The following is a 24,039-nucleotide window of genomic DNA, read 5'->3' as shown; positions in this document are numbered from 1 at the left end:
GGTTAAATACAGTTAATAATGAGCTTCATACATATTGCAAAAGTTGAGCTCAGGATTGGTCAGCTTGCATATCAGCACCTACGCCTACTTCTACATTCCTATGGTTCTACTTTTGATACTTTCTACATATTCTTAGGATGTATTCAGGACTAATCTCAACTCCCTATCCTCATGTTGCAGCAAGGTCGCTTCTGACTCTTCCTTTTAGCTTGCTGACTGCTGACTTTTCTCCTTCAGTTTAACCAGTGGCATTATATCAGTGTGGCCTTTCTCAGCTAACCAATTATTAATAATGCTCTCCACAGACAGTCATAAGACAATTTAAAACAATTTCAAACAATTTGAACAATCTTGGAATGTCCTTTTCTGGCCCTTCAATGCTTCAGTGCTTCAGAGCTGCTGCCCGCTATTTTCAATCTTTTTTATTTAATTTTAAATTTATTTTTTTTAATTTTTTTTTTTGATCGAAAAGCAAAAGAGCAGCAGCCAAGCAGAGCAGTGCCAGAGAAGGAAAGGCCCTGGGGGCCCTGGCCCATGCTGGACCAGAAACCCCAAAACTGGCTCACAAAGGGGGACCAGGGCTGGTAGGACAAACCAGAATCCCCAAAAACATAAGGAGGCCATGCAGTGGGCCCAGCCCAGGAACTATCTGAGCCCAACGACCCAGGCCAAACCAAGTAGTGACATGCTTCCTTTCCCCAAAACCACTGAGGCATGCCAGCAGCAGGGAAATAGAAGCAGCCCCAAAAATCCTCATCTTGGATCTAGGAATGTTTGTTCCCCACAGCAAGCAAGCCATGATTGCTTCCCGCTGTGCCCCCTGCCTCTGCAATGCAAATGCATCAGGTGTGTCTCCCATCTGCCTCACGGCACCACCCCCACCGGGCTGGGGACCAAAGGCAGAACTTTCGGCAGAACCCACCTGCCCCTCGCCACTAGGGCACAAGAGGGGCAGCAGAGATGGCAGCCCCCATGGGACAGCAACCGACCAAACACGCCCCAACCCGCCGAGAATGCTGATCTTGAACGCAGACAGGCAGGCTGCCCCCAGAGTCAGCTGGCAGGCAGCCCCCGCTCCACAGAAGGAGAGACCCCCTGCTGGGGCAGCTGCTAGAGTAGCCAGTCTGGGATGATCCGAGTTCGAACAAGCCGCCGGTGCCATGGCAGTTTCTGACGCCGACCCGGAGGGCAGAGCCTCTGACAACGGCAGAGCCGCTGGAGCGGCCAGTCCGAGCGGCGAGGGGGAAGCCGGAACTGGGGAGGGAATCACGCTGAGCGTGGGATCCGCCGCGGGCTGCCCCAAGGGTCCCGCGGGTTCAGCGCCGTTTCCAACACCGTCCTGAACAGGGACTGTCTCGGCTTGAGGCGATGAGGAGTCCGATGGAGGCAGCGGAGGGGCCGAAGGGGCCTCCTCCTCCCCTGAGCCAGAAGCTGGAGACGCATCCTTGTTGCCTAGCAACAGCTCAGGGACCAGAAGTGCTGTCTCTTCTGCAGTGTCAGATGCAGGCTCTGACAGGGGTGGGGAGGCTGGTGAAGCCATAGGTGGGACCGCCTGGAGAGTCGGAGACGGGATCGCCTGGAGTGATGGCTCTGGCAGGGGCATGGAGGAAGCCTCAGAGACCGGTGCCACCCCCATGTGTGAAGGAGGCGGAGTCTGAGAGGCCAGCTGTGGCTTGAGCGGCGCCGCCTCCTCCCATCCCCCCCGAAGAGAGAGAAGGGGGAGAAGGAGAAAGTTGCCTCTGCGCAGGCTCCGGAGAAAGAGTAAAAAAAACTTCTTCGTACGGCGAAGTTTCAGCCCCCCCCGCCACAAAGCAGTGGGGGCTGGGAAGCAGAATGTCCTCCCCCACTGGGTCTTCTCCCAGGGACGGTGGAAACGGGGTCTGTCCATAACAGTTAGAAATCCATTGAAAGATAGCTGCTCTGCGTTTCAGAACTGGGAAAAGCTTTATAAATGCTGGGTAGATAGAAGGAAGGACACGTCCCGGGCTCCAGACGAACTGGAAAATGGAGTCCATGCACTCCCAGACAAAAACATCCAAAGCATACAGGACATCAGTAAAAAACCCAAAAAGCTTTGCCCATCTAAAGAACTCATAGAGATCTGTTTTTGACAGAAAAAACCCATCTTCTCTACACCAATGTTGCCAGAGGGCAATGAGATTCCCCTCTGAAGGAGTAAATTGAATCTCTTCTGGCAAGGCATGTGTCTGCCATATGAAAAGCCACAACCTACGACGGGCTGGTTCATCAGGGATAGAAAAATGAACAGTACCTTCTGAAAGAGTCCAGCTTGCTCTGGTCAGCTCCACAGGTCTGCTGCTCTTTTCTATCATCTTTCCTGAAGGTTTTCCAGAAGAAGGTTCTCTTTGTTGGCAGCCTTGGCTGTGAACTCTGTCCAAATCAGGATCTTCAGTTCTTCAGCTCCTGGCCTGAATCCACTTCTGTGGTTGCTTCAAAGCAACCATCAAATGCTACACATACAGGATTTTTACCCAGTGCAGCAATTTTGCTCCTCTGGTCTTATCAAATTAATTTCTGCTCTGACACGAGGGGTCACCAGATATTACTGTGCGTGAGTGGGTCACTGCTGGTGAGAGAGAGACGGTGAATCTTGTTTCTTGATCAGAAGGCTGAATTTATTGATATATTATATATAATACATTATGACTATACTAATAGGAATAAAGAGAGAGGTTTGCAGAGCTGCTAGGCTAGGCTAAGAATAGCTAGAAAAGAAATCTATAACAAAGTTGTGCCCAAGGACTCAGTCCCCGGCTCGCACTTTGTGTTTGGCCCTTAATTATAAACAAGAAGCATGAGCCAATCAAGAAACCCCTGTTGCATTCCACAGCATCTGATAATAATTGTTTACATTCTCTTCTGAGGCCTCTGGCCTCCAGAAGACGCAGAAATCTGAAAGAAAGGATTTCTGTGAAGAAATGTCTGCGACAAGGGGGGAAAAGTGTGAGCACAAACCCGAGGAAGCGAGATGCCAGGAAATATGTTCACCCTCACAAAGAGCTAATTAGCAAAGCAAGGCTCTGCTTGCCACTGCTTACTCACACCAAGACAAAATAGGGGGTTTTGGGTGGCTGTCACCTTTCCTGGTACAAAGACGTTCTCTGTGAACTGATATAAAGGCACCTACCATCAACCACGGCAGCTTTCCATGGAAGCAGAGAGAAAATAATTATTTTCTGAGCAACCACCACTCTACTTACCCAAAAATGGCAGCTAAAACCCCATTTTTTAACATTAAGGAGATAAAAAAGGAAAAAGAGATGGTAAGAAAACCAGCCTGAGGACAGACAACAAATCAGGCAACCACCAGGATACTGCTGGCTCCTGGCACAAGCGATGATTAATTCCAACCTGGATATAAAACAAGCCTGCACTAGTCCTCTGCTGTCTGGTATTGTCCCAGGATTATGGTAATTAAGCAATTTGTATTACCTGATACTGATAAGAAAAATAAAGCCCCGTTTATGACACCGTATCCCCTAGATTTTACATGGTAGTTACTGAGGCATTCTTGTTACCTGGTGAACATAATATTCGAGATCATAAAGCGCCGCGACTTTCTCATCCAGCATGGAGGCAGAGCTGTTGAATTTGCTGATTAATTTAACCATAATTTCATAATCTGTTTCTATCTTCATGTTCAGCTTTTCAAACTCCTCCTTTAGTTGCTCTATGGGCCGGAACTTCTTCCTCACCTCTTTCTCTCGGGCCTTGGAAACAAAAGGAGGAAAAACCAGATGTGAGATAACAAGATAGGAGATGAAGAGAGACAAGACAGACACAGAAAGGAATGCCAGCCCCAAAATTCACAAAGGGAACCTGGTTGTCTGTGTCAATGGATTTATTGCTCTACATCAGAGGTGCAGGGGCAGGGTCCTTCTGAGAAGCCCAGGAACCCAGTTAGCTGTGATATACCCACAATATGAGTGAACAGTAGAGCTCTGTGCACCACTTCTACATCTCTACAGCATTTGTGCACTATTTCTACATGCCATTTCCATCCAATTCAACATCAACCCCACAGGCAGCAGTACTGCTGTTCTCTGCTTGCCTGCAAGTGGATCTTCTCAAAACCTGGCTGCAAAAAGCCCTGAGGCACCTCCCTGATCTTACAGCTGAACCTCTCTGGAACTGGACATGAGGCTGGAGAGCTCCAGAGGTCCCATCCAGCCCAAAGTGCCCAGTGACTCCAACGAGTTCTCAGACACAGACAAAGATGCTTTTGCCTTTCCAAGCATTGAGCAAATTCCTGGAAGGGTCTATCTCCTAGGGAGAGGTGTGAGGATAGAAGCTGTCAGAAAGGGAGGCAGAAGGAGCAGTGATAAGCTGGGGGCAGCTGACGTGCTGTGTCATGGGGCTTGGCCAGCACACAGCCTGTCCTGAGCTCATCTCCCTTGCAGTAACAGCACCCCAAGGGCTGCCCTGAGCAGAGAGCTGACACAAAACATGTGATGAGGAGGAAAGGCTCTGTCAGAGATCTCAAAGAGCCCCAGAGGTGCAGGAACATCAGCACTGGTGGCACTGGGGACAGAGCCTGCTGCTGCAGGGGACAGAAGCAGCAGAGAGGCCATGCTGGAGCTGGGCTGCCCCAAGGACAGGAGAAAGGCAGAAAGCCCCCTTTGGAAGGCATTTGTCACAAATGCCAAGATGTGTTTGTATGCGGAGTGAGCCTCAGCTGGAGGGTTTGCACTGTCCTGCTCCCCATGAGGGATCAGAGAGGGCTGGAGGAAAACCAAGTGAGCAATGGAGGTGAAAGCTGTGTCAATGGAATGATAAATTGCCAGAGGTACCACACCCAACCCATCCCTCCCCGAGCTGCCTCTGGCGGAGCACAGAGAGGCTCGGTGTAACTCCGTTTCCTCTGATACTGAGCTTTCAGGGAAGGATTTGCTCTCTGCAGGAGTGACTGCAAATGGAATACTTTAGGTCCATTAGATGTAGCTGCTTTTAGCCCAGTTGCTGGGACAAAAGCTATTTTAACAGGGGGTTTTAAAATATGGCTTATTTTCACCTAATAGAGTATCACTAATTTTTGCATTTCAATGATCCTCATTTCCAGCAGCCCTTTTCAGCAGCCCTGCAATCAATCAGCAATGCTGCTATGGAAATAATCTCCAGCAAATGAAATCATGCCGTGCTGCCACATAAGGGAAGAAAAAGCCTTTCTGTGACACCAGAACTTTAGAGCCTTGACTCCTCTTTCAGTTTTTGTTTGAGTAAGCCAAGACCAAGACAGCAGGAGGAGCGAGGGTTAAAGAAATACTGCTGAGGGGGAGAAGGGAAAGAGGCTCTGATGCACCTGATGAGTCACACATCTTCCCACCTATTTACTTCGGGTTGTGGGTTGTTTTGTAACTAAATGGACAACTTGGAGCTTGTGTAAGGAAACGTCAGCCCCTGCTTCACCATGGCCACTTGGGTTTTGCTATCCAGAGCACAAGGTTGGAAACCCAAAGCAAGGAGAGTAAAAGGAAATACCCTCTGTAAATACCGTCAGCTGCAATCCAGTTCCTTTTGGGGTCTGCAGACATTTTTGTGAATTGAGCTGCAGTGAAACAGATAAATTACATTGTTCAGAGCAGCTGTGGCTGCCCCTGGATCCCTGGAAATGTCGAAGGCCAGCTTGAATGGGGCTTGGAGCAACCTGATATAGTGGAAGGTGTCCCTGCCCATGGCAGGGGTGGGACTGGATCAGCTTTAAAGGTCCTATCCAACCCAGACCACTCACAGAATCTTTGAGTCGTACAGAAAAGTCAGGGAACAATATAACTAATAGGTTAATAAAGGTATTTCAGGTCCATATTCACCACAAAATTAGTTTGCACAGTGTTTTCCAAGCAATCATTTTAACCATTGTGTTTCAGCAGAGTGTAACAGGGTGTTTTCAGATCCCTGCAATGTGCATTGCTTTAGAAATGGGAAACTCACCTTCCTTTCTGCCTTCTCACTTTCCTTCATTTTAGCCAAGGCCTTTTTAAGCTCCTCAGATGTGAATGAATTTGCATCGAGATCAATCTTGCCCAGCCTTGCAGAAAAGACAAAACAAACAAGAACATGTAATGAGTGAAAAACGGCCTCAATTCTATTTTCACTGTGACATTCTAGCAATGGCTAATGGCAGGAGGAAAGGAATGAAAAAACCTACTATACTCAAGAAAAGATTAGACAAAGTGCTGGATTCTGTGTCAGGCTCACAGACAACTCCCCCTGAAAATAAAGGGCTCTGCTGACTCAAATTCTCAGATTCCACCACAATAAAAACATCTGATGAATTGATACCTCAGAATTTTGTGTTGCAATTGAGGAACAACCCCAGCGCCACTATATAACTGCAGAGGGCCTACAAGCTTCAACTTGCAGATTTCAGCTTATGAACATTGTACAAAGAGTCATTGGAGACCTCAGTACCTTTATAGTAAGGGAAGGGACTACAGAGAAGTGGGAGAGGACTCTTGGTCTGGAACTTTAGTGATGGGACAAGGAGAAATGGGATCAAAGTGCAAGAGATAGAAGAGGTTTGATGATGGAAAGAAGTTCTTTACTCTCAGGGTGCTTGTCCCTGACACAGGGACCAGTGCAGAGAGGCTGTGGAGAGGCCCCATTCCCAGCAACGTCCAAGGCCAGGTGAGACAGGGGCCGCAGCAACCTGCTCTGCTGGGAGCTTGCTCAGCTTGGAACCAGAGGATATTCAGGGTCCCTTCCAAGCTAAACAATTCAAGGATTTGATCATTCTGCCATCCCCATCTCCAACTGAATAGCAGCCCTGAAACTTCAGTGACATCACAGCTCCCAGAGGGTTCCAGGTGGAACGTCCAGGACCCAGAAACGAGCACAGCAGACACTTCACCGGCTGCCAAGGGTCAGTTGCTGCTCACCCTGCACTCTGACCCTCAGCGCTGAGCTGCTGCTGCTGCCTGGGCTTTTTCTGCCGCCTGCTCCGGAGCGCCAATCCCAGCACAATGTGCTCTTCCGTGCCAATGGAGGTACAGTGCCATTCCAGGCAGGGGGCACCCAGCTTGGGCAGGCTGCAGCCATGTGGGAATGGATGGTGGAGGACAGGAAGCCCACTGGGAGATTGTGCTGCCCCTTGCAGACTGACAGAGACACTGTGGAGGACATGGAAGTGGACCTGGGCCTGGATGAGGAAGAGATGATGGAGGTGGACTCCTCCTCTACTTCCATGTCCTCCACTGTTGAGGACATGGAAGTAGACGAGGAGGACAACATCGAAGAGATGGAGGTGGATGAGGAGGATAACACAGAGGAGATGGAAGTTAACATAAAGGATGAGGAGGAGCCCATGGTCCTTGGATGAAGATGCAGCCCCACAGGTAAGACAGGCAGATGCTTCCCACGCCCTGCCCACACACACACTGGGTCCCCTGACGCCAGGCTGGGGCTGGGCTGGATGGCCCCGCTCAGGAACACGGTGCCCGCAGGGGGCCTGGATTGTGCTGCCACAAGCACCAGCCCCGGCCTGCCCTGCCCTTGCCTGGGGCCACGCCAGCCCTGCTAACCCCGGCCCAGCCCCTGGGGCCCAGCTGCCAGCCCTGCTGGGCCCAGTGCTGCCGGCTGAGTCCAGCTCTGCTGCTTCCTTTCTTCCAGGACTGATACACATGATGGCACAGAAGCCACGCCTTTGTAAATATGTTTGAAGTTTAGAAGTTCCTTGTAAATATGTTTACTACGTGCGAAGTTTTTTGTAAATACGTTTTCAAGAATGTTAGCCCATCGGATCCCTTGTAAATATGTTCTGTACATTGTTGTTGTTGCTGTTATAACAATTGTTATGACACATGTTCTGTAAATCTGAGATTTGCCGATCTTCAGCAAATAAATACTGTTTCTTTTTAAAACCTGACTTCTCTTGGCCATTCCTTTGGGCACAGGCAGCCTTTGCCTGTGGGTTCCACTTGTGGGTTCCACTTGTTCCGCGTTCCCAGGGCTGGAGGTCCCTGGGGGTGTTGGCACGGCCACACCGGGGCTGGGGGTCCCTGTGCACAGGGGCTCCCACTGACACCACTCCTGGCATTGGGCACTGCTGCTCTTCCTGGCCTGGGGCACAGCGCTGTCCCCAAGAGCTCAGCTCTCACCAACTCTCACACAGGAAGCTCTCACAGCACTGGCCCCTGCAGCCATGCCACCAAAGCAGGCAGCAAACCTTCAGCCACCCTTCCTGCTGCAGCCACAGGCACTTCTGCGCCCAGAGCTGCCAGCAGGCCACAGCCATCCAAAATCCACCTGCACGCTCTCAAGCCCACCACAGCCTTGAAAACTGGGCCACTTGCACCTGGGCTGCTGCAGGGGCTGATCTTTAAGCCTTGCAGCCTCCAAAGACCCTGGGCTCTGCTTCCCAGCCTGTTCTGCACTGCCCTGAGCCCGCATTGTTCCAGAGACAAAAGCCAAGCCAGGGCATCCTCACCCTGCCTGCATTCCTGCTGCTGCCAGCGGCCACGGGCCCCTGGGCCCCCCTCGGGTGACAGCTGAAAGGACAGGGCAGCCTGTGCTGCTTTGGGCCTTTGGGCCCTGCATCTGGTGCTGCTGCTGCTGCTGCTGCTGCTGCTGCTGCTGCTGCTGCTGCTGCTGCTGCTGCTGGGGGCCATGGGCCCAACAGGGCCCCCAGCTCAGCCCCTGCCCGGGCAGCTGCCCCCAAAGCCCCACACTCCCTGAGCATCCCCAGCACAGCTGCCAGCGGGAAACCCCATGGGCTTCAGGAAAGAAATTCCCCATAGTGACTAAACCAAGGGGTCCAAGGGGAAAGTCAGCACAAGCTGATGTTTACATCAACTTGACAAAGATGCCTGCCGAGCAGGTGAGATCTCCAGAGCCTCTGGCAGTGCTTGCTCTGCACGTGAGCCTGTGGGACACAGCACCGGGCTCAGGCCAGCCCTCAGCCCCTCACAGATGATACCAAGGAGCAGGCTTAGAAAGCAGTTTCACACCACTTCCTGCACATATTTCAAAGGACTACATGTCATTCAAGGAAGCCACCTTGCACATTTAGTTTTGGTGTCGTGGCATGAGAAGCCATGACGTTGTCTCTGAATGTGCGCTCAGGGCACTTCCACTGCCATCCCATAGGGAACACAAATGATAGGCCTCTGCTTTCAGCACTTCTGAGCTCCTGACCCAGCAAGGAAGTCTGAGGTAAATGCAGGAACTGAGTGCACCAGGGGACCTGGCCTCTAATAAAAGGCATAAATTACTCAGGCCACTCAAACCAATGCCTTGCATGTCTGTACATTTTTTGTCCTTCTCTCATCCTTCACGTTACTTTCCCCAAAACCTACCATTGGACGAATGGTCAAGGCATGCACCATTAGGGCATCCTTACACCGTGGTGCCAGCCTATATAAGGCTAACAGTCAGGGTGTGGTAGAGGTGCTAGTAGGCTCCCAAGTTTTTCAACAACAAACTATAAAAGATCTGTGCATTATATGTGGAGTGATGGGGCATTTTCAACAGATTTGTTAAAATAAAGGCTATCACCAGGGACCTTCTAACTCTCACAGGCACTGTCCTCACTGCCCCCTCGTCCACACGCTTTCCAACACCAGCTAAACCGCTGGCCTGCGGGAAACCCCACACAGACACAGAAAGGCCCTGCGCAATGACACCAAACGCGAGGCCGTTCCGCCCCACTCTCCCCAACACCGTGGAGAACCAGCACAGTGACCTTCTCAGATCCAGCGGGACAGCTCGATCGCTGCAGAAAACTCGACAGAAGACAGCTCTGCCCTGGAACCCAAAGGCAGCTGGTAAGAGCCTTTTCAATTCCCATCCACGATATTTATGTTCACCATATTCCAACAGGCAAATACAGGCCTGAGGAACATCCCAGAGACATTTTGATTTTAACCAACACCAGGGAAGGGATGGAGACACTCACTATACTACCTGAGGTACTCGCCTTGACATCTTTGCAGGAGATAACTGTCCAGGGTCTATGCTTACTCCCTCCCCTTTTCATTCCAAAAGGAACAGTTACAGCCAGAGCCAACCTCCTACGGGGCATGATCCCCACACCAACTGATCCAATGGTGTTGTGGGCATAGATTACAGGCCCAAATAGACCCATTCTAAAGTGTGCTTTGTTATGTAAGGGGAGAAATAGATGTCTCTTGGGACTATTAGATACAGGAGCTGACATCATCATAATTTCCCGCTCTGATTGGCTAAAGAATCGCCCCTGGTTCCAGCTGCTGGGGTAATTTTAACCATCAGGAGAGCCACTACCAGCTTCTGGAGTCAAGGTACCATCTGCAGGGAAGGTCCTGAGGGCACAGTTGCTACAGTAAAATCATTCGTCTCCTGGGCACCAATAACACTTTGGGGAAGGGACCTCTTGTCCCAATGGAGGAGAAGGCTAGAGATCTGTCATGGTTTGATGCTCGCACAATGCCAGTGCCCCCATGAAAATACACTCTCCCTTGTTTCTGCTGTTAGATGTGATCAGTAATAAGTAAAGGAGGGTCCCACTTAGAAATAAAGAAAACTTTATTAACTAAACTACAACTATAAGTAAAAAGAAACACACAGGGAAAATGAAGACCTGCCAAAAACTTTTCCTCCTCCCCCCACCAAATCTCCAGTACATCTATCCCCAAATCACCAACTCTTGGTCCAGCACCCCCCTTGAGATAATCAATACTCAGTTCATCAAGAGGAGTGGAGTCCTTCTTGTGCCATAGGCTTCCCCAGCAAACACCATTGAAACCTCGTGTGTTCCCACGTCACTCGTGGCACCGCCCAGAGAACATCTGCCATCGTGACCTCTTCCTTCCATCTCCAGTGCTCTCACCACTGCACATGGACCAGAGCTGCTTCTAGGGTCATCTTTTCAGGATGATTTGTCTCGTTCCAAAAAGAGCACAGTCTCACTTTTGGGACACCTGTCTCCCCCAAATTCCACCTCCTGGGGCCGAGGGGTACCAACAATGTACCCTCTTGGCTCTTAGCCATTGTCTCCCCCTGGATGCAGTCTCTTTGTCACAGGAAACATGTTTCTGTCCAGGGCTATAACAAGAAGAGTCCAGCTAAGGCCACTTCATCATCTCTTCCCACCTAAGATTCTTCTCTCCCAACGTCTTTCACTTGCCCAGACCTTCATCACACTTGCCCATTTCCTTCTTAATCTTCCACTCTATCCCTCTTCTAGGGAAGGTTACTTTTCTGTAAAGGTTTTATTGTACCAAAAGGGGTTAAAAACTCAGTCTCTGCCTGCCTGGAGACTCCCACAAGCGGCTGGACACCTTCTCGCTGCACCCCCCCTTTGTCCACAAGCCGGGCTGTTCTGCCAGGACATGATATTAAATTTCAAGGCAGTCCAGGCTCTCTCTCTCTCTGTCTCCTGGGGGGGTCTGTCCGATGCCTCCTGGTGCTTCTCTCTCTTTAACCCCTCCACACTCGGCGCCAGGCCTACCTCTCCCGGCCGCATGGCTTTTACCCTCCTCCGGCCCAGCCAGCAGCTGGGACAGGGGAGAGATCCGAACTCTTTCCCACCAGAAACCCAAAAGAGCTTCCCCCGGGGCATGCTCTGCTTTTGAACCCCTGTGTTCTCAGAAGCGTGACAATGTCCCCAGCAGCCAAACCAGGTGCCAATATTAAAATCTGAAAACCTATTGGTGTGACGACAGCATCCCAGAAAACTTACTTCCTCTCAAACCACGGAAAGATCCTATCAACTCCTCAGGATTTCTAGACGGTGCAACTGAGCAGCACGCCACACTTTAGTCAACCTGGAAGATCAAAGACCCCATATGGGTGGATCAGTGGCCCCTCCCAGGCAGAAAGTAAAAGGCCCTGAAGTCCCTCATGCAGCAGCAGCTCTCTGTGGGCCACGTTGTACCATCTACTAGCCCCTGCAATGCACCTGTGTTTGACATACAAAAGCCTGGCAAAGACAAGAGGCGGCTCCTGCAGGACCTCAGGAAAATCAATGAGGTCATTGAGGACATGGGCGCCCTCCAGTCCAGCCTGCCCTCAGCCTCCATGTTACCTCGAGCTTGGCAGATGGTTGTTACAGATCTAAATGACTGCTTTTTTGAATTCTCCTTGCACCCAATGAAAGCCCCTTGTTTGCCTTTTCTGTCCCCAAATCGACAGCACCTTTACAGAGGTACCAGTGGACTGTAATGCAGTAAAGAATGAAGCAGAGCCCAACTATTTGTCAACGGCTTGGAGCCCAAATTCCCTCACCCTTGCGGAAAAAACATACTAACATTATTATTTTTATTACATGGGTGATACATTAGTTTGTGCAGAAGCTCAAATCATTTTGGATGTTGCAGTACAAGATGTCATCACAGCAGTAGAGCAGAAAGGTTTTGAGATTGCAGTAAATAAAGTCCCAAAGACACCCCACTGGAAGCAACTCGGCCTAAAAAGCACAGAGAGAACCATCACACCCCAAACACTGCACATCAAGGACATCCCAAAGACTCTGCCAGAACCCCAAATGCTCTGTGGAAGCATCAGTTGGGTACATTCACTGCTGGGAATCACCACAGAAGATCTCATGCCGCTGTTCTTCTCCTTAAAGGCAGTGAAGGACTCGATTCCCGTGATCACTGACACCACAGGCAGAAGCAGCTGTACAAAAGGTATCCAGGGTGATTCAAACCAAACAGGCACACAGATACCATACTACGTTTCTTTTCTCCCTGGCAATCCTTGGTGTAAGTCCAAAATTCCATATATTTTTGTTTCAGTGGGACTCAACTATCTCAGATCCCCTGATAATAATTGATTGGGTTTTCAGAGCACACTAACCTACTAAAATGATAACAACCCCACAGAAAATTATTGCACAACTAATTAGGAAAGGTAGGAAACATCAGTGCTCCCTATCAGGAACAGACCTTGTGAATATATACTTACTTCTCACTCAGGAGCACCTCAATTGCCTACTTCAAAAATCTGAACCACTGCAATATGGCTTAGATAGTTTTTGAACAGGCTGGGATCAGCCACCAATTCTACCATCAAAACATTCCTGCACTGCTCAGGATGTTCAAAATTACCCGAGACCCAGCAAGATCCATTTTAGCCACCTGCCCAAATTGTCAGAACATGGCCCTGCTTCTGTCAGAGCTGAAGTCAATCCAAGAGGACTAGAGAGTCTCCACATCTGGCAATCAGACATCACACACTATGCCCCTTTCGGCAGATTAAGTACATCCACGTCTCAATCGATGTCTTTTCCAGTGAGATTTTTGCCTCTGCCCATGATGGTGAAAAATCAAAGACGCTATAAAACATTAATTTTTAAGTTTTTCCACCTTAGCATATCCACAGAAAATTAAAACTGAAGATGCTCTTGCTTATGCCTCACACTGATTCCAACAAGTTTCTGACCATTGCGGTATAAAACATATCACAGGCATACCACACTCCACCACAGGACAGTCCATAGCCGAGAGGGCCAACTGATCCATCAAAAGGATCCTTGATCAACTGAGAGGGGGAGTGCAGATATTATCTTCCATTGAGAGACTGGCCAAGGCCTTTTACGTACTCAACTTTTTGAACAACTCATTTATGGAGAAAACTCCCTTAGTCATAAGGCATCCTACTAATTCAGCTGCAGCCCAATTAAAAGAACAGCCACCTGTGTTGACCAAAGAACCTGAATCTAAACAATTTATGGGCCCTTTCCCATTGATTACTTGAGAAAGAGAAGATGCCCTTGTCTCTACAGCAACACTCCTAAGATGGATCCCAGCAAAATACATTAAAACTGTTTCTGCGAACCGCGAGGCAAATACCAGAGCCACCATCAGAAGAACAGAATGGAAGCCTAAGAGAGACAGCAGCATCCCGAGAAAGAACAAGGAGAAGGACAGAAGAAGATCTCCTAAGCAGCGTTGAACACACACACCAAAACCAAGATAGCTCAGACACCACTAACCAGGTTCTATGTCTTAACATTTGTAAAAATTATATTTAAGCATTGACATATGGTTCTTCTAATAAGCTGTGTTCACACCCTTGCCTTATAGAAGAGAAAGTTTAGTGGGACCACAAATTAAGTTCCACCTTCTAATCTCTTCATCTGTCTACTTTTAGTACACCCAAACCTCCAGATATTAAATTACCAAAGTCAGAGGATGCTGCCGTTGGTTGCTGCTGCAGCAGGAATCTGGATGCTCCTCACTGAGCCACATGCCTTCAGCTGGGCGCTTCCACAGACGAGCCACAAATTCTTGTCCATGTACAAGCCTGTCAGGCATTTGAGGGCATGTGTTTTTTCTACCTGCTGTCACATAGGGAGTCAGCATACCAGGGCATCCAGCTGCTGAAAAGATCAAGGAAACAAGATGCAGATAGAAGGCAACAACGACTGGTTCAGTGGACTTTGCAACCACTGGGGGATGAAAGGCTGGCTTTCATCTTTGCTTAAGACTGTTGTGTGGGTGTTGTTTTTCTTATTCATTGTGTTGGTTATTTTATCCTTTTTTGCTAAAGGCCTGCAAAACTCTATGGCAGAAGACTTCTTTATAGACAACAAAAAGGGGGGAGTAGTGAGGGCCCAGGGGCCTACCACTGGAACTCTAATACCTCAGGGCAAAGTGACCAAGGAAAAAGAGAGACACTGCTCTGAATGCAACGGTCTCACCCATGGGCATTTTCAGGCTCATGGCGTTTTATTGGTAACACCCGGTTCAACTGCTGTATTTTCCTTATATGTATTCCCCCTAGAATGTCCTCACCTCTGCTGTAAAGTTTTAGTCCTGGCTTTTTCCACTGTCCCCTGCTTTTTCCCCCAATTTTCCCTCTGAGTGCCAAGCCCCATTTTGTCTCCGTTCCTGGACGCTCTTCAGTGCAATCCACTCAGGTGTTTCCAGTTCCACACAAAGATCCCTCTCTCGCCTCGTTCACCAGCAGTTTAAGCAAGCACGCTCCCAGCTCTACGTGTGCAGGTCACACACAGAGGTTGCTGTGGGCAGGCTGCAATGCAGGAAGTGAGTGCAACAGAGAACCTGGCCTCTAATAAAAGGCACGAATCCAGCAACCCACCAAAAAAAAGACTTGCAAGTCTCTACTTTTTCCTTATCCTCTCAGTCCTCATGCCACTTTCCCCATCATTTCTGACTGGGAACATGGCTTCTCTCTCTCCTGTCTGCAGGTCCAGCCACACGTACGACCCTGCAGGAACAGCCTCACCCACAGGGAAGTGGAAGAGCACACTATGTGAGGAAATTTAGTGACAGGACAAGGAGGAATGGGATCAAACTGCAAGAGGTAGAGGAGATTTGATGATGGGAAGAAGTTCTTTACTCTCAGCGTGCTTGTCCCTGACACAGGGACCAGTGCAGAGAGGCTGTGGATGCCCCATCCCCAGCAACGTCCAAGCCCAGGTGGGACAGGGGCCGCAGCAACCTGCTCTGCTGGGAGCTTGATCAGCTTGGAACCAGATCATCTTGAGGATCCCTTCCAGGCCAAACCATTCAAGGATTTGATCATTCTGCAGTCCCCATCTCCCTCTGCACAGCACCCCTGAAACTTCAGTGACATCACAGCTCCCAGAGGGTTCCAGGTGGAACGTCCAGGACCCAGAAACGAGCACAGCAGACAGTTCACTGGCTGCCAAGGGTCAGTTGCTGCTCACCCAGCACTCTGACCCTCAGCGCTGAGCTGCTGCTGCTGCCTGGGCTTTCCCTGCCGCCTGCTCCGGAGCGCCAATCCCAGCACAATGTGCTCTGCTGTGCCAATGGAGGTACAGTGCCATGCCAGGCAGGGGGCACCCAGCTTGGGCAGGCTGCAGCCATGTGGGAATGGATGGTGTGGGACAGGAAGCCCACTGGGAGATTGTGCTGCCCCTTGCAGACTGACAGAGACACTGTGGAGGACATGGAAGTGGACCTGGGCCTGGATGAGGAAGAGATGATGGAGGTGGACTCCTCCTCTACTTCCATGTCCTCCACTGTTGAGGACATGGAAGTAGACGAGGAGGACAACATCGAAGAGATGGAGGTGGATGAGGAGGATAACACAGAGGAGATGGAAGTTTACATAAAGGATGAGGAGGAGCCCATGGTCCTTGGATGAAGATGCAGCCCCACAGGTAAGACAGGCAGATGCTTCCCACGCCCTGCCCACACACACACTGGGTCCCCTGACGCCAGGCTGGGGCTGGGCTGGATGGCCCCGCTCAGGAACACGGTGCCCGCAGGGGGCCTGGATTGTGCTGCCACAAGCACCAGCCCTGGCCTGCCCTGTGCTTGCCTGGGGCCACGCCAGCCCTGCCAGCCCCGGCCCAGCCCCTGGGGCCCAGCTGCCAGCCCTGCTGGGCCCAGTGCTGCCGGCTGAGTCCAGCTCTGCTGCTTCCTTTTTTCCAGGACTGATACACATGATGGCACAGATGCCACACCTTTGTAAATACGTTTGAAACTTTTGAAGAGTTCTGTAAATACGTTTGAAAGTTTAGAAGATTTCTGCAAATACGTTCCTTCCATTTGAAGTTCTCTGTAAATACGTTTTGAAGATTGTTAACCCATCGGATCCCATGTAAATATGTTCTGTACATTGTTGGTGTTGTTGTTGTTATAACAATTGTTATAATGACACATGTTGTGTAAATCCAAGATTTGCCGATCTTTGGCAAATAAATACTGTTTCTTTTTAAAACCTGACTTCTCTTGGCCATTCCTTTGGGCACAGGCAGCCTTTGCACACTTGTGGGTTCCACGTGTTCCGCGTTCCAAGGGCTGGAGGTCCCTGGGGATGTTGGCACGGCCACACTGGGGCTGGGGGTCCCTGTGCACAGGGGCTCCCACTGACACCACTCCTGGCACTGGGCACTGCTGCTCCTCCTGGCCTGGGGCACAGCGCTGTCCCCAAGAGCTCAGCTCTCACCAGCTCTCACACAGGGAGCTCTCACAGCACTGGCCCCTGCAGCCATGCCACCAAAGCAGGCAGCAAACCTTCAGCCACCCTTCCTGCTGCAGCCACAGGCACTCCTGGGCCAAGAGCTGACAGCAGGCCACAGCCATGCAAAATCCACCTGCACGCTCTCAAGCCCACCACAGCCTTGGCAACTGGGCCACCTGCACCTGGGCTGCTGCAGGGGCTGATCTTTAAGCCTTGCAGCCTCCAAAGGCCCTGGGCTCTGCTTCCCAGCCTTCTCTGCACTGCCCTGAGCCCGCATTTTTCCAGAGACAAAAGCCAAGCCAGGGCATCCTCCCCCTGCCCGCATTCCTGCTGCTGCCAGCGGCCACTGGCCCTGGTCCCCACTCGGGTGACAGCTGCAAGGACAGGGCAGCCTGTGCTGCTTTGGGCCTTTGGGCCCTGCAGCTGGTGCTGCTGCTGCTGCTGCTGCTGCTGCTGCTGCTGGGGGCCATGGGCCCAACAGGGCCCCCAGCTCAGCCCCTGCCCGGGCAGCTGCCCCCAAAGCCCCACACTCCCCGAGCATCCCCAGCACAGCTGCCAGCGGGAAACCCCACGGGCTTCAGGAAAGAAATTCCCCATAGTGACTAAACCAAGGGGTCCAAGGGGAAAGTCAGCACAAGCTGATGTTTACAGCACCTTGACAATGCTGGCTGCAGAGCAGGTGAGATCTCCAGGGCCTCTGGCAGTGCCTGCTCTGCACGTGAGCCTGTGCGGCTGCTCCCAGTGGGACACAGCACCGGGCTCAGGCCAGCCCTCAGCCCCTCACAGATGATCCCAAGGAGCAGGCTCAGAAAGCAGTTTCAGACCACTGCCTGCAGATATTTCAAAGGACTACATGTCATTCAAGGAAGCCACCTTGCACATTTAGTATTGGTGTCGTGGCATGTGAAGCCATCAAGGTGCTTCTCAATCTGCACTCAGGGCACTTCCACTGCCATCCCAAGGGGAGCACAAAGGACAGGCCTCAGCTTTCAGCACTTCTGAGCTCCTTACTAGCAATGATATCTCAGGAGGACGCAGGGTTTGCAGGCCCAGGGGCCTATTACTGGAACTATAATACCTCACGACAAAAATGACAAATTAAAGTGAAGTGAGACAGCCCTCAAAATACAATGTTTTATCAGTTTTATCAAGGCTTGCTGAATGCACCGTTGGCACCCTCCAGCAGCATGAGGGATGAGGGCTGGCTCAGCTGCTGAAGCTCAGGGGACATTTTGAAACCTCTGCATCCAGAGCCACCAGAGCAATCAATGGGGAGACAGCCGCCTGCAGTGCAGCATCCTTGGGTGATTTTTTAGTCCTCTGGGTGGGCCACCCTTTACATCATGGGCAGCTCTGGGTAACAAATTATCCAAAGATGAGAGGGATACATAATTTCGAGTTAGGGAGGTTCTCCTTTTAGAGGGAAAGACTGTTGCTAAGGGAAGTTGGAAGTTGTTTGTTCATTGGCTCTTTAAAGAGTTCCCAGTCATTTTTGTGTGTTCTGTTCATCTTATAGCATTCTGGGACTGAGTTAGGGAAAGTCTCTATTTTTAGAAAACTCAGGGTGTTAGAAGAGTTGCAAAATTTTCCCCACTTTTTCATATGATTTATAGAGTTTTCTGAAAGGTTCAAAGTTCTAATATTCAACCCAGACTCTTTTCTGCCCCTGGAATTCCTGACCCCACTGATACCAAGATAAGGATGAGAGACGGAAACTGCTGTAAAGCACAGACAAGCCACCTGCTGTCTGACATCTTCCCTCCTTCTCTACCCCCTGCCCACGTCTGTAGTGATCACACAGGCCTGGATTCTACCCTAACCCATTCTCCAGTACCTCTCCTCCCTGGATCCCCCTCAGATAGCTCACAAAATGGAGTCCCTCCTTTGGAAGGGGTTGTCAATGTCAAACTCCCTCCCACCCCCAGCTCTCTCATCGGGTCTTCCCCCTGTTTGGGTCCTACCCCTGCATCAGGAACCACCCCTGCATTGGGATCCAGCGCTTCCTTGCCTACTCCCGCTGCCCTACCCCCTCCAACTCAGCCCCGTTGCGGATCCCACACTGTCAGAGCCGGAAGTGTGAGGGGCGGTAACCGGAAGGCCGCCATCTTGGCTACCAAAGGCCCACAAAACCGGGCCTGGCCAGTCACCCCAAGGCCCCGCTCCTCTGCCAAAGCACAAGTTCCCTCTTCTGGAGAGGAGAGGGAAGGTTCATCTCACCTTCAGCATGAGCCTGAGGATTCTTGGCAGAGGATGGAGAAGCTGGCAGCTGAAGAGGGGGACTGGGAATTGGTAGCTAAAATACAAGCAGCACCGGTGCAGTACCAGAGGGGGGCTAACCCCCAATGGGAAGCTGTCACACACGGGAGATGAAAGACCGTTATAAAGCAGCGAAAGACCATGGGACAGGCTCACTGTATTTTAATAATTTCTTAAATGGAGTCATTGCTTCACATGTAATGGGGCTCACAATCTGCACCATTTTATGCACATCCTACTTTCTCCACTGAATTTGTTCTGTGAGAAGGAATGGGGAAAAATCTAATACAACAACTATTAAAACACTATGCTAGGGAAGACAGGCGGGCACACCTAACACTAGTCCATCTAGCCAGGGAGGAATATTTCATTAAACCTGCGAATCACGCAAGACACCTTCCTGAGCTGTGTTAGAAGAGATAAAAGTGCTGCAAACACAGCTCTCATGCAGACACCCAATGGAGCAACACCTACTCTAGATTTCACAGACAATCTGCAGGGACCTGGGAATACTTTATAAATTTTAGTGACCGCCTTACACAAGCAATAGAGAAGCAAGTTGAACATCTAAAATTCAGGAAGGTACTACTTCCTACCCTTGCTGAAACAAATCTTAACAACACCTGAAAAGACATATTACCCTCTCTACCCCTCACCCCAAAACCTACCATCGCACAAATGGTCGAGGCATGCACACTCAGGGCATCCTTACACTGTGATGCCAGCCTACATAAGGCTACCAGTGAGGGTAGAGGGTAGAGGGTAGTAGAGGTGCTAGTAGCCTCCCAAGCTATACCCTGACATACACATGAAAAAGGACCTTGCTTTAAATCTAGGGAGATGGGGAGATGAGGCATTTTTGACAGAATCGTAAAAATACAGGGTGTTAGCAGGGACCTTCTAGCTGTCACAGCCACTGTCCTCACTGCCCCCCTCGTCCACACGCTTTCCAACACCAGCTAAACCACTGGCCTGCAGGAAACCCCACACAGATGCAGAAAGGCCCTGCGCAATGACACCAAATGCGAGGCTGTTCTGCCCTACTCTACCCATCATCGTGGAGAACCAGCACAGGGCCCTTCTCAGATCCAGCAGGACAGCTCGATCGCTGCAGAAAACTCGACAGAAGACAGCTCTGCCCTGGAACCCAAAGGCAGCTGCTAAGAGCCTTTTCAATTCCAATCCACGATATTTATGCTCACCATATTCCCATAAGCAAATACAGGCCTGAAGAACGGCCCAGAGACATTTTGATTTAAACCAACACCGGGGAAGGGATGGAGACACTCACTGTACTACCTGAGATACTCGCCTTGACGTCTTTGCAGGAGATAACTGTCCAGGCTTTATGCTTATTACCCGCACTTTTCATTCCCAAAAGGAACAGTTATAGCCAGAGCCTACCTCCCACGGGACATGAACACCACACCAGCTGATCCAATGGTGATGTGGGCACAGATTATGGGCAGAAATAGATCCATTCTAAAGTGTGCTTTGTCATGTAAAGGGAGAAAGAGATGTCTTTCAGGACTATTAGATACAGGAGCTGGCATCACCATAATTTCCCTCTCTGATTGGCAAAAAGAATGGCCACTGGTTCCAGCTTCTGAATTGATTATTGGCATTGGGAGAGCCACTACCAGCTTCTGGAGTCAAGGTACCATGTGCATGGAAGGTCCTGAGGGCACAGTGGTACAGGAAGATCATTCGTCACCTGGGCACCAATAACAATTAGAGAAAAGACCTCTTGTCTCAAAGGGGGACAAGGCTAGAGATCATATCAACACCTCAAGATTTCTAGATGGGGCAATCGAGCAGCACGCCACACTTCAGTTAACCTGGAAGACCAACGACCCCATATGGGTGGATCAGAGGGTACTCCCAGGCAGAAAGTTAAAGGCCCTGCAGTCCCTTGTGCAGCAGCAGCTGTCTGTGGGCCACGTTGTACCATCTACTAGCCCCTGCAATGCGCCTGTGTTTGACATAAAAAAGCCTGGCAAAGACAAGAGGCGGCTCCTGCAGGACCTCAGGAAAATCAACAAGGTCATTGAGGACATGGGTGCCCTCCAGTCCAGCCTGCCCTCAGCCTCCAAGTTACATCAATTTTGGCAGATGGTTGTTATACATCTAAATGACTGCTCTTTTGACTTCTGCTTGCACCCCAATGAAAGCCCCTTGTTTGCCTTTTCCGTCCCCAAATCGACAAGCACCTTAACAGAGGAACCCACGGACTGCGTTGCCTCAAAGAAATGGAGAAGAGCCCAACTACTTGTCAATGCCTTGCAGCTTAAATTCCCTCACCCAGGTGGAAAAGATGTCCTAATGCTATCATTTTTCATTATATGGACCATAAATTAGTTTGTGCAGAAGCTCAAATAATTTTGGACATTGCAGTACAAGATGTCATCACGGCAGTAGAGCAGAAAGGTTTTGAGATTGCAGTAAATAAAGTCCAAAAGACAGCCCACTGGAAGCAACTCGGCCTAAAAAGCACAGAGAGAACCATCACACCCCAAACACTGCACATCAAGGACATCCCAAAGACTCTGCAAGAACTCCACCAACTCTGTGGAAGCATCAGTTGGGTCAGTTCACTGCTGGGAATCACCACAGAAGAACTCATGCCACTGTTCCTGCTCCTTAAAGGCAGTGAAGGATTCGATTCCCGTGATCACTGACACCACAGGCAGAAGCAGCTGTACAGAAGTATCCAGGGTGATTCAAACTAAACAGGCACACAGATACCACACTACTTTTCCTTTCTCCCTGGCAATCCTTGGTGTAAGTCCAAAATTCCATATATTTTTGTTTCAGTGGGACTCAACTATCTCAGATCCTCTGATAATAATTGAATGTGTTTTCAGATCTCACCAACCTACTAAAATGATAACAACCCCACAGAAAATTATTGCACAACTAATCAGGAAAGGTAGAAAACATCAGTGCTCCCTTGCAGGAAGAGACCTTGTGAATATATACTTACTTCTCACTCAGGAGCACCTCAATTGCCTACTTCGAACATCTGAACCACTGCAATACGCCTTAGACAGTCTTTAAACAGGCAAAGATGAGCCACCAATTCTACCATCAAACCATTTCTGTGCTGCACAGGATGTTCAAAATTACCCGAGACCTGGCAAGATCCATTGTAGCCACCTGCCCAAATTGTCAGAACATGGCCTTGCTTCTGTCAGAGCTGAAGTCAATCCAAGAGGACTAGAGAGTCTCCACATCTGGCAATCAGACATCACACACTCAGCCTCTTTTGCCAGATGAAAATACATCCATGTCTCAATCAAAACCTTTTCCAGTGGGATTTTTGCCTCTGCCAATGCTGGTGAAAAATCAAAAGATGATGCTATAAAACTTTACTTTTTTGTTTTTTCCACCTTAGCAGTTCCACAGGAAATTAAAACTGATAATGCTCCTGCTTATACCTCACACTGATTCCAACAAGTTTCTCACCACTGGGGTATAAAACATGTCACAGGCATGCCACACTCCACCAAAGGACAGTCCATAGCTGAGAGGGCCAACTGATCCATCAAAAGGATCCTTGATCAACTGATCTGGGGAGTGCAGATATTATCTTCCATTGAGAGACTGGCCAAGGCCTTTTACATATTCAACTTTTTGAACAACTCATTTATGGAGCCAACTCCCCCCATCATCATGCATTTTACTAATTCAACTGCAGCCCAATTAAAAGAACAGCCACCTGTGTTGATCAAAGACCCTGAATCTAAACAATTTATGGGCCCTTTTCCATTATTTACTTGGGGAAGAGAAGTTGCCCTTGTCTCTACAGCAACATTCCTGAGTTGGAATCCCAGCAAAATACATAAAAACTCTTTCTGGAAACGGTGAGGCAAACACCAGAGCCACCATCAGAAGTACAGAATGAAAGCCTAAGAGAGACAGTGGCTGCCTGGAAAAGAAGAAGGAGAAGGACAGAAGAAGATCTTCTAAGCAGCGTTGACCACACACACCAAAACCAAGATAGCTCAGACACCACTAACCAGGATATATGAATTAACCTTTGTAAAAATTATATTTAAGCATTGATATATGATTCTTCTAATAAGCTGTGTTCATACCCTTGGCTTACAGAAGAGAAAGTTTAGTGGGAACACAACTTAAGTTTCATCTTCTAATCTATTTATCTGTTTACTTTTAGGCAATCCAAGCCTCCAGAAAATAAATCAGCTAAAGTCAGAGGATGCAGCCGTTTGTAGTCGCTGCAGCAGGAATCTGGATGCTCCTTACTGAGCCACATGCCTTCAACTGGGCGCTTCCACAGACAAGCCACAATGGCCATGGCTGTCAGGCATTTGAAGGCAGGTGTTTTTTCTACCTGCTGTCACATAGGGAGTCAGTACACCAGGGCATCCAGCTGCTAAAAGATCAAGGAAACAAGATCCAGATAGAAGGCAACAACGACTGGTTCACTGGATTTTGCAAACACAGGGGGTTGCAAGGCTGGCTTTCATCTTTAGTTAAGACTGTTGTGTGGGCTTTGTTTCTTGTATTCATTGGGTTGGTTATTTTATCCTTTTTTGCTTAATACCTCCAAAAGCCTATGGCAGAAGCCTTCTTTATAGACAACAAAAAGGGGGAGATGTGAGGGCCCAAGGGCCTACCACTGAAACTGTAATACCTAAGGGCAAAGTGACCAAGGTAAAAAAAGTCGCCGCTCCGAATGCAATGGTGTCGCCCATGGGCATTTGCAGGCTCATGGTGATGCAGCATGTTTTGCTGGCATCACCCAGTTCAACTGCTGCATTTTCCTTATATGTTCTCCCTCAGAACGTTCCAACTCTCTTGTATCAATTTGGTCCTGGCTTACTGTAATGATCCTGCGCTGTTCACCCCCACATTGTGTGCCCAGCC

At 49.7% G+C, this 24,039-nt stretch overlaps 1 protein-coding gene across 1 annotated transcript in view; it reads right to left on the bottom strand.

Annotated features, from left to right (window-relative positions):
* Nucleotides 1-3,518: 3,518 nt before the first annotated feature.
* The window catches only part of LOC134434742 (nucleotide exchange factor SIL1-like), a 42,101-nt gene continuing 21,580 nt past the window's right edge, over nt 3,519-24,039 (bottom strand). Inside the window, exons 2-3 of the mRNA XM_063183362.1 lie at nt 5,950-6,046; nt 3,519-3,731 (exon numbers count right to left, since the gene is read on the bottom strand). Of these exons, the coding sequence (XP_063039432.1) occupies nt 3,519-3,731; nt 5,950-5,979 (243 nt within the window). The 5' untranslated portion in view covers nt 5,980-6,046. The remainder of the gene's footprint in view (nt 3,732-5,949; nt 6,047-24,039) is intronic.

This window comes from Melospiza melodia, unplaced genomic scaffold (genome assembly GCF_035770615.1).
Source record: "Melospiza melodia melodia isolate bMelMel2 unplaced genomic scaffold, bMelMel2.pri scaffold_46, whole genome shotgun sequence".
Taxonomy (NCBI): domain Eukaryota; kingdom Metazoa; phylum Chordata; class Aves; order Passeriformes; family Passerellidae; genus Melospiza; species Melospiza melodia.
This window is presented reverse-complemented; position numbering and strand designations above follow the sequence as displayed.